This window comes from Camelus ferus, chromosome 29 (assembly GCF_009834535.1).
Source record: "Camelus ferus isolate YT-003-E chromosome 29, BCGSAC_Cfer_1.0, whole genome shotgun sequence".
NCBI classification, from domain to species: domain Eukaryota; kingdom Metazoa; phylum Chordata; class Mammalia; order Artiodactyla; family Camelidae; genus Camelus; species Camelus ferus.
This window is the reverse complement of record NC_045724.1, coordinates 19,834,954-19,846,301: the sequence shown is the minus strand read 5'-3', so window position 1 is coordinate 19,846,301 and position 11,348 is coordinate 19,834,954. Positions and strand designations below refer to the sequence as shown.

Here is an 11,348-nt window from a genome sequence, read left to right as displayed (position 1 = left end):
GCTGTATATTTTAGAAAGAGGGGCAAAGATAAATTTCAGCAATGTCCTGGGTCTACGCGAAATAGCCAGATCATCTTTTCCTGAGCTTAGCTATGGACTGTTTTTTCTCCTGTGTGTGTTAATTCAGGCAGCAGTAGCACAGATCCCTCCCTAGTTGACTGAAAGAAAATCCATGGATGTTTTATTATCCATAACTACTTCAGTTAAGGAATTTAAACTGGTCCGTTATATCTTTAAGCTGTCCTAATGACTATGCCAGCCAATATGAGGGAACAAATTTTTGATGACAACCTCAAATGACTCCTCCTAAGGATGGAGTCACTATCACCAAAAGTCTTTTCTCAAAAAAGGTTGGGGTGGGGGGAGTCCGATCCCTTTGGACTCGCTGTAGAGAGATTTTAGTCCAGTGAGGGTGTAGTCACATTTCTGCAATAACTTAACTCAAGGATTGACAAACTGTGGCCTGCAGGCCAAATCCAGACCACAAGCTAAGAGTGGTCTTTACATTTTTTTAAAGCGTGTTTCAAAAACAAAACAAAACAAAACAAAGAAGAATATATGACAGAGAGCGTGTGCGTCTCCCCTTTGCAGGAAGTAGTTGCTTGCTCCTGGCCTAGCTAATGGCCATATCAATGAGAAGACATTTTACTTACAGCGTGAACGTAGGCAAGTTATGTTTATCAGTAAGGGGAACGTTGTAGACTAAGTCAGAAGTGTCATAACTTTAAACTAGTAAAGGATGAGGGAAATGATAATAAGTGAGAGTGTCTATAGAGAAGAATCTTGTTCCGATGGTTTTGGGCAGACGCTCTCTGCTCCATGTGACCCTCAGTTTGTTCTTGCATCCGCCGGCCGCTTCTGAGGACCACCTCCTCCTGGAGACTCTGGAGAACTTCTGTTTAGGCTCTCAAGGTTGTAACGTTCCATATATGTTAAATTCCTTTCATCTTCCCAGAGGATTGGAAGTGGTGGAGACGGATTTCTGGGTTAAGAGCAAATCCTTGCAAAATGAAATTACATAGATGACTTTCAGTGTGCCCCATCTAACTGGACCGATAAGTTGCAATGTCTAAGCAGGAAACACAGAAGCCAGTAGCATTTTAGCCATTGTGAATGTCATGATTTTCAGCAGAAAAATGCTTGGATTCATTCAGGAAAAAAACAAGTTTACTGTTATTAGTACATATTTAGAATTCATCGAGGGAGGCAGCTAAGATCTACTCAGAAGTATCCAAACGGTGCTTTAGGCATAGAAGCAGTCCACGTTCTACCACTACGGCTTTTCCAGATTAATTTACTACAGCTGCAGCATGAGCTGCCTCTGTCCTCTGCTAGCCTACAGAAGGGTCCTGAACAGTGGTTAATCTCATAGCAAATTTGTCCTGATGTGATGTTTTGTTTCATGGAAGATTTTTTTCAAATGGACATGTGAGATTTTATTCAGTGCTTCTGGGTGGTTTTTCAGGTTTTGCCAGTGCTTACTCTATAAATCATACAACCTAGTCATTTCTAGAGTCTGTTTTCATAATTTGGTAGGACATTTTCTGTGTATTTATCATGGACTAATTATTAAACTTCTCCAGGGACTTACTATTTCTGTCTTTGTCTTAAATGAAGCCCTCGTATAGGGACCTCACTTAAAACAGTTTGCTTAGCATGATGGTTGTTGAAGTACTTATATAGTATTTTAGAATTATTTTTATATTATTCCCAAAGTATCTAAATTGTATTTTTAAATATTTGAAAAGATCTAGAGTATAGCACACTGCTTTCTATAGTTCCTTTTTTTTCTGTCTTTAATTTTTAAAAACAGCTTTATTAAGGTATAGTTCACATAAAACGTATCCATTTTAAGTATACAATTCAATGGCTTTAGATACATGCGTTGAGTTGTGCAACTACCATCATGATTTAGTTTTAGAACTCTTCTGAGAATCCACTTTTTGACAGCAATGATTTCAGGTAGCGTCTTGGCATCTATTCCTTATTCATTAATAAATTCATTGTTCATTATTAAAAAGTGCCTAAGGAAATTTTTTAAAACTATTTTTCTGCAGCATTTAAAGTAAGGAGATTATTTTAAAACTCACCAGCTCCTAGTTTTATATTTACTGCTCTATTTTAGTTACATCATATTACATACAAAAGGCTGGACAGGTCAGACATTTAAACAACTTGGCTCCTCGTAAGGCATTCAACTCTACAAGAGAAGCTGGACTATTACTTAAAAATCAAGCTCCGTATTATCCTTATTCTATTATAAATATAAGACCCATCGACAAACATTATTAGGTCAGCATTTGATATTGGAGTGTCCAAAAATTCTATGCTGGGCGTGGACACTTGAATTAAAGAAATATAATGAAGGATTGTTCTCTACTGAATAAGGGTTATGGGGTTGCTAGATTGTTAGATCAGTGGATAGTAATATAGGGAAAGTTAATAATAATTCATAATTAGTTAATCAACTAGTATAAAATGTTGAATGGTTTCCAGTAGCAATAAGAATTTCCTACACATGACTACATTAGATTTTCAAGCCTAGAATAGGTTCTGAAGGTGCTTTCCACTGATTTAGTTGATATCATAATTGTTCTGAGGCAAGAGGTCTGAGCACTGGCTGCTGAATTAAGAGACAGGCTTCGTAATTGAGGATTCTTCGATGTGTGTCATGCTATTAAGTTATTGGCTTAACTTGTTCACGTTTGTACAGAAAGAAAGGAGGAATCAATAATCCAGGAGGAATCAACTTGGATCAGTAAAACCTCTACTCCGATTAATCTGCCTTTGTCTGTGGTCTTTTACCGGCAGGGATTCTGAGACCGTAACTATTTCTTTGGTAATTTCTTGAGTCATATTTAGTGAAAGTGTATTCATTTTCATAGTCTACAGTCTTACATGTATAAAAGCTTCAGAACATTTTGTCTAGAAGCAGATGCTACCCTTTCAATATGTAAGTGTTTTATCTCAAAGAATAAATAAGTATTCCTTTGATAGTGATTTCAAATATCCATCTCAGACTAGGTCATAGAATCGTTAGAGATTTTCACTACTTGAATGATTCTGCCAAACTAAGGTAAATTAAAGTTTATTTTCCTGTCAGCCTTCTACAACGTATTAGACACCCTCAAATTTGTCTTTCATCGCCTTTTTTACTTTAAGATAACATTTTTCTCTTAAAAAATATTTTGCTTATTACAAATCAATTTGCTTTTCTGTTTTCAGACAACTTTAACATTTTACTTTGAAGTATCTGATGTTCTACAGTCACGGAATTAGTGGCATATATTGTGACACCCATTAAAAAAAGAAAGCTGTGTTATTGTGTAAATAAATACAATACCCCTTAGAAGTTAAAGAGCAAGATGGGAATCCATCCATTTGTACTCCATGGAGTAGCATCAGTGGATACATTTTAGATAGTTGTTCTTTTATGCATTAGCCAGTATCAGACGCTGGTTCCTACAATCACCCTTCCACGCTAACATCCACAGGTATCCTGCTCTATAGGTTCCAAAATCTTAGAAGACAGAATTTGGTTGTTTTATTCAGAGAGTTATTAGATGTATTGATTTATGCCTTGTTTATTTGTAAGATGATCTAGAAATGGCTAGCCATTATTGGATATATTCTAAGTTGGCAATGCTACTTTTTAATTTATTTTTTTTATTTTTAAAGTCCTTAGTTCAGATTTGAGGCCATTTACAAAAATAGAAGACAAAGCTCCTTTATTTCAGTACTTGAGGCTACCCCAGAATACAGTTTGAAAGTTTTCTAAGTCTACTTTTTATATTTATTTACATTAAAATTTTTGAATCTTAAACTTTTAATGAAAGGCTTAGAAATTTTTCATTTTTATTTTAAAAATTTTACACAATGATATTCTTTAAATCTTGTCTTACCTAGCCTGCTTCTCTTAAATATTTTGCCAACTGAGGGCTTAATAATTAACTGACTAGTTGGTTTATAGATCTTTAGTTTAGGATAGTAAGTGTCTAGCAAAGTCCTGAATTCTATAGGAAATCTTGCCTGTCCTTTTGAGGTTTAGGAAACCCTTTAATTCTGGCCATTAACTTGGCTCTACAGAGAGTTTTAATTCAGCTTCTGTAGATCTGGATTGTGTCAAGTAAGTTTATAATGGGAGGGTTCTTTCCTTAGAAAATCCTGAAGAAAAGAACTCAGATGGAAGATTACGTGAAGCTCAGTAAAAGAAGAGATGTAAGGAGGTTGAGTTCCAGAAGGTTCAAGGTCATTGAGAAGGACTGTCTTGGAGTCAGAATTGTGTTGAGAAGGTTTGGTGTCTATTTTAAAAGCTGACTATTGACTATTTAGTGTTAAGAGCTCCTCTGAAACATATTAATTTACCGATTTTGACATTTTAAATGTCAAGTGCTATTTTGAAATTGTTATTTTAGGTCAATTTTTTAAAATTAAAATATATTTTTGCTATTTCCCAAAGTAAGTGTGACAGTTAGGATTACAGGGCAACTTTATGTAGGCAGCAGAAGTTTTTCTAGGAGAAGTTTGAGAATCGGACATAAACAGATCCATGACGGACTAGAAAAAGCAGCCATGACAGCTGGTCAACAAAACAACATGTGCTTCCGGATGGTAGCTCAGCTCGCAGACCAGGCAGAGGTGAGGAAGAGCTGTGTGACTGATGACAAACTGACAACACAAGGAGAACACACAGGAAAGTTTTGTAGGGACCTACAAAGCCTGGCCACTCTCTTCTCCACAAATTTGTTGCTCATTTAGTAGAACTCTAAACTTGGATTGGACTGGAGACTTATCAGACAAATACCTCAAGCCACTCTCTTCTACACACGTTCAACAGAAACTCTGGGACAAAACAAAACCACACAGACAAAAAAAACCTTGTGTTTAGAAACAAAAGCAAAAACAAAGCAAGTCTCAGGAGAATATGCAGGTTAATGGAAAATACGTTTATCAAATGGTATACCTCCAGCACAAAAAGTCTCATTACCTTGTACAAAGATAATAGGCATAATTACCAAATGATGCACTTCCAAATCGAAGACCTAATTCCTGAATAAAGAAAAAACAACGCCTCATTACCTTATGCAAAGACCTGAGTCTAACAGACTTATGCAAAGACTCACTTGGCTACGAATCCCAGGAGAGCAGAATGATCTCAGCAACGAGAGCTCGGTGACACCAGTCGGAGCTCAGATCACTGCTGGACTCACATCCCTGGCAGGAGACCTGAAGGAGGAGTGGAGTTTGGGCCCAAAGGCCCCAGTGCGTATACCTACGGGCTGCCTGGGATCCTGCCATGCAGGGGTCTTCAAAATTATGCCAGTGGCACTTTCAGAACTGTCAAAGAATAATGAGACCACCATTGAACTGCTAAAATAAACAAATTTGAATTTATTGCTTGCTGTAGTAAGGGAGAGCAGTGTTGGCCGGGCACATTCTCTCAGAGCAGAGCAGAGTGCTAATCTTATTTGGGTTTTTGGAGAAGCATGGAATTTGGGGACCGGTGGGCTTTCAGAAGTGGGTTGGCATTGTCAGAAGTGTGGTTACTCATGTGTGACTGCTGTTGACGGATGAGCCCTCAGTGGCGTGTTTTGTGGACTAAGTCTGTCTCTACTTAGCTAAATTACAGAAGCAAGAGATTGACACTGATTGGCTGACTTGCAAAAGCATGTTCACTGAATTGAGTTGTCACTGATTAATTGAACAGGTTTAAAATACATTCTGGTCGCTACTTATCCCCATGGCTACAAAGCAATCAGGGTTTCTTCTAAGTTTTTGTAAACTTTAAAATTTTTATTTTAAAAGAAGACTGTACTGGGTTTGATCCTCGGCTCTGTCATTTAATTTGCTTAATAGCTCTGTATTTGGGGAGATTACTAGATCACACTAAACCCTAAGAAAAATGAAATAACTGTGTCTACTTTGCATGATTAGAAAGCAGTCTGTTAAAAGCACCTTGTATTTAGTTCACATTCAATAAATAATACATTTTATTTCATAATCTAAAAAAGACAGAAATAAAAACACTTAATACTCTGGAGAGCTTATTATGGGCCGGGTATTTTTTCCAAGTGCTTTTACGTATATTGCTCATTTGACCCTGTGAGCAGCCCTCTGGCGACGTACTATCATGTCAGTTCCCTCATTTTACAGATAAGAAAATGGAGACGCAAAGCCGTTAAGTAAAATGCTCGATGTCACCTAGGAAGTGTTAGAGCTGAGATTTGAACTTGGGCAATTGGCTGCAGAAATGTTTGTGCTTGACCACTCTACCAAACTGCCAGCCTAACGTACAACAAAGAAATAAGTGATTAATATCTATATATCATCTGTAAGTGTGTATATATTTACATAGATAGAGAAATTACTAGAGACTAATAAAGAGGGATCAAATTTTCAACAAATAAAAATGGCATAGGTTAATTAAAGAAAATCAGAAAATTTCTTCTTCCTTTAATGAGAGACTAGGTAATTTGAAACAATCTTTCCATCAAGGACAATAAGAAACGCTGGAAAAAACTGTAAAAAGAAATGTGCTTGAAGTCATGGAGAACTTTAAAAAGTAATGAAGGAATTCCTCGCGTGCGGCGGCCGCGGACGGCGGGGGCGGTGCTCGGCTGCGCCCAGATGCGGCGGTGGCTGCGGGGGTTGTGAGCCCAGCGCCCGCCGTGGGAGCCCCCCGCGCCGCCACGGGCAGCACCCCCCGGGCACGCGGCATGCGGGCGGCAGACTCTGGCACCTGGGAGCGCGTCCGCCAGCTCGCCGCACAGGGCGAGCCGGCGCCTTCCTGCGGGGCGGGGGCCGGGCCGGCACGCCACCCGGGGCCCGCAGCCTGCGAGCCAGGTGCGGACGCGGCGGCGCCCGGCGATCGGCCCCGCGCCGGGGCACCCTCAGTTCGAGCGGATGGCGACTGCAAGCAGCCGGCGCTCCTGCGGGAGGAAGTGTCACGGCTCCAGGAGGAAGTTCACCTTCTCCGGCAGATGAAGGAGATGTTGATGAAGGACCTGGAGGAGTCGCAGGGTGGCAAGTCCTCCGAGGTCCTCTCGGCCACCGAGCTCAGGGTCCAGCTGGCCCAGAAGGAGCAGGAGCTAGCCAGAGCCAAAGAAGCATTGCAGGCCATGAAAGCAGACCACAAGCGCCTGAAGGGTGAGAAGACGGACCTGGTGAGCCAGATGCAGCAGCTGTACGCCACGCTGGAGAGCCCCGAGGAGCAGCTCCGGGACTTCATCCGCAACTACGAGCAGCACCGCAAGGAAAGCGAGGACGCTGTCAAAGCCCTGGCCAAGGAGAAGGACCTGCTGGAGCGCGAGAAGTGGGAGCTGCGGCGCCAAGCCAAGGAGGCCACGGACCACGCCACGGCGCTGCGCTCCCAGCTGGACCTCAAGGACAACCGGATGAAGGAGCTGGAGGCCGAGCTGGCCATGGCCAAGCAGTCCTTAGCCACGCTGACCAAGGACGTCCCCAAGCGGCATTCACTCGCCATGCCTGGCGAGACAGTGCTGAACGGCAACCAGGAGTGGGTGGTGCAGGTGGACCTCCTGCTGACCGCGGCCATCCGGCAGAGCCAGCAGACTCTCTACCACTCGCACCCCCCCCACCCCCACCCCGCAGACCGGCAAGCGGTCAGGGTGAGCCCCTGCCACTCCCGGCAGCCCTCCGTCATCTCCGACGCCTCTGCGGCTGAAGGCGACCGGTCGTCCACGCCAAGCGACATCAACTCCCCTCGACACCGGACGCACCCCCTCTGCAACGGCGACAGTCCCGGCCCGGTTCAGAAGAACCTGCACAACCCCACTGTACAGTCACTAGAGGATCTTGAAGACCAAAAACGGAAAAAGAAGAAAGAGAAGATGGGATTCAGCTCCATCTCGCGAGTCTTCGCCAGAGGGAAGCAGCGGAAGTCCCTCGACCCAGCCTCTTTGATGGTACCGCCCCTGATTATTACATAGAGGAGGACGCAGACTGGTGATACCCGCCTCCCTTCGCCTGCTGCCCGGCGGGCGTGTCTGTGCGTGTGGACGTGCGTGGGAGCGTGGGGTGCGCGTCTGGGCGTGCGTGGCAGTGCGTGTGCGCGTGCGCGCAAGCTCTTGCGCACGTGGGCGCGGGTGTGGCCGCGCCCCGCCCACGTGGGCCCCGCCCCCGCCCCCGCCCCCGCGTCGCCACCTCTGTAATTGCTGTATATACTACAAACGTGTGTGACCCTGTCAACTCTCTGTTGTCTTTGGAGCGATATAGTTGTGTTGTTAATCTGGGTTTTGTTTTTGTTTCTTTCCATGTTTTTTTTCCCTTTTTGTTTGGTTCTTTGGGTTGTTTCTTTTGTCCCTTCCCCTCCAACTCCTTTTTATGAAACTTGAAAACTTGAAGGACTGCTGTGTATTTGTAAATAACAAAAGTATTGTGCACTCCGTGCTTGTAAATGTCCCTCGTCCGAACTGCTACTTCTGGAGCCCGTCTCCCCGAGGATGTGGTCTGTTTTTGATGTTCCCCCTCCCACTCCACTCTCAGTGTGAACGTGTGGGACCAGACCCTGTTCTCGGGGTGCGCCCAAGTCACTTTAACCACTAAACGCCATCGTCATCAGGGTAAAGGTCCACTCTTCACAAAGACTCGCGAGCCTGGCCAAGGGGCCCTATCTTGGCTGGGTTTGTCAGGGGCCAAATGGGCTCTTTTTTAACGGCCGGCCAGTTTCTAAATTGCGTTGCTGTTTCTTTATTTACGGGGAAAAGAAAATTGTTCCGTTTAATTTATTTGCACAAATGCAGAAGACTTATTCTAACTAAATTATTACATAAATATTGGAATGTATATTTTTCCACGGGGCGGGTGGGAGGCGGGTGTCTCTGCAGACTTCTCTAGTCTTTGATCATGCTGCTGCCAAACTGTGCAAGGTAGAGTTTAGGGTGGCCAGGACCCAGGGACCATTGGATTTCGAAGCTTGCTTTTTTCCGTTCTTTCTCCTCTCTGCCCCCTTCTCCCGCCCCTGCATGGAAGTGCGCTCTGCCTTTCTTCCCAGCTATAGCTCTCTCCAGGCCTTTCTAGACATATTTATTTATCTGAAATACAGAGCACCGACCTCAGTGAGCAGAGTGCCTGCTGTCAAGGTCACTTCCTCTTGGATCTGTCTTCCGAGAGAAGCTGGGTATAGGGCGAGACAGCCGACTGCATGACCTCAGGGTACGACCACAGGGACCCTCGGCCTGAGTTGGTTCCATGAGGGCCCCGGAGTGGCATGTGGACTCCCTGAAGCTGTCTCTCATCCTTGGTTGATTCTGCACGTTGGCCAGGCAGGTGTCCCGGGGGAGGCCCACGTCGCAAGGGGAGGGCTGCTGGGGACACAGTGTCCAGCACCTCTGCCTTCCCTATTCTGGTGGGTTCCTCCAGCCACACGTCACAGAATCTATCAGGATTCCTCAGGCCCTGTCCTCCAACGTGTCACAGCAGCCTGAGCCAGCTCCCCCCAGGAGAGAAGGGCTGGCAGGAACATCTGCCTATTTGGGGAGCAACGCTGGCCCCAGTGAGACTTCACCAGCAAAGGAACGAGTGCACTGCAGCCCCGGGTGATGGAGAACACGTGGGCTGCTCCCCCAGGGCTCCCGAGGCCTAAAACTAGCCTTCCCTTTTTTCTTGACCTGTGACTCCCCCACTGCTCCACCTTAACTACTAACAGCTCAGTTCACACACCCTCTAAACAACAGTAGTTGCGCTTTCTGCTAACAGTAACATTTTCAGCTCTTACCAAGAAACAAGATTTTTAAATGCTGGAGCGTGTCTTATCAGAAGGGGTAGGATTTGTCCAAAGTCTCTAAAACAAACAGAAAAGCCCCAGTTGGCTGCTCCCTTTCCTTCGGACCTGATCGGGGGTGGGGAGGTCAGGAAGGAGTAGGCGGGATACCTAATAAGGAACTTTCTGGCCTCTGCTGGCTGAGGGAAATCGCCAGAGCTGGCCTCCTTCTCAACAGAGAGATATTTTAGGAAATACGTTTCTCCCCCATGACTTTTTTTTCTTTTGGTTGATTTTTGTTTGCCCTTTACCTACGAGAAAATAAGATTGCAACCCCTCCTGGTAATGATTTAGTAGTTCCTTTTCATTTCAGTTTTTTGTAAATTAGGAGATAATTCTAAGAGTTACTGAGGATGATTTATTTAAGAGAACTATGTCAAATAGCGAATGAGTTATGGGTAACATTAGATGAAAATAACCTTTCCTGGGGGAAAGGTTTCTCGAAGGCATGGATGCAAACATAAAATATAAAAAAAAAATCTAAATAAAGCTTATTTTAAAATATGAAAAAAAAAGTAATGAAGAACCACTGAGATAATATTCAAGAGATTAATTTTAGAAAAGTGATCTGAGCATTCAGGGCCATGTTTCCCTGGGGCCATGTGCTGATAAGCGGAAGAAGTTACTGAGAAGCTTAACTGAGAAGCCTTTCACAGGACTGGGGGCAGTTGAAAGAATGAGAGCGGAAGGATCAGGCAGCTAAAGATGGGGGCTTGGGACTCCCCAGCTGTTGAGTTGGGAACCCAAAGGGCTGCACCGACCAGTAATGGTGACTCAGAAGTAGCCAAACCTCTCGTGGACCTCATCTGAACTGTGTAATTCCTAAAATCAGATTATGATGTTCCCAGATCGCCATTGCCCCCTGCACCTGGAATAAGGAAATAAAAATCCTCTCGGGAGGAAGATAACATTATCTTAGTTATCAAATCAGTACATTTTGAAATTCAGTGTTTTAACATAAAAGTAACCAGGCTCATGAGAAGATAAGACAAAATGAACATGGCGTTCTTTATCTTGGATTAGGATGTCTGTGTACTATTCAAGAATAAACACTTCAGCCGAGACTTGGAAGCTTTGCAGAGAACTGGAAACTAAAAAGTGACTTTGCAGATAGAAAAAAAAAGTAGTAATTCTACAAAGAAAAGCTGAAATTAAGAAATCAATGAATGGAATATTAAATGCAGCTTAAGAGATATATAGGTCAGAAGAAATTATTCAGAATGAAATTCTAGGGGTAAGAAGATGAAAAATGTAGATTAAGAAACATGAGACATGAAGTATACAGAGAGGAGTCAACATCCAGGTGGTTGAAGTCCCAGAAAGATAGGAGAGAAACCACCACACAAACAAGTTTGAAGGGATAAGGGATAAGAATTTTCCAAAGCCAAGAAAGACCTCACCCCACAGATTTAAGGACCTCATCAATTACAGAGCTAGATAAATAAAAAGAGAAGCATACTTGAACACATTACATTAAATCCAAAAAGCAGCTACAAAGGGCAACAAGGGAGAAAAAAGACACATTACTTTCAAAAAAACTCAAAACAAACAAAAATTAGATAGACAA

At 43.4% G+C, this 11,348-nt stretch overlaps 1 protein-coding gene across 1 annotated transcript; it reads left to right on the top strand.

Moving 5' to 3' along the window:
- The first annotated feature begins 6,469 nt into the window (after window positions 1–6,469).
- LOC116660454 (kazrin-like) lies at window positions 6,470–10,260 on the top strand. The gene has a single exon (XM_032469997.1). The coding sequence runs from the start codon at window positions 6,717–6,719 to the stop codon at window positions 7,947–7,949; it is 1,233 nt and encodes a 410-aa protein (XP_032325888.1). The 5' UTR covers window positions 6,470–6,716; the 3' UTR covers window positions 7,950–10,260.
- The last annotated feature ends 1,088 nt before the right edge of the window (window positions 10,261–11,348 follow it).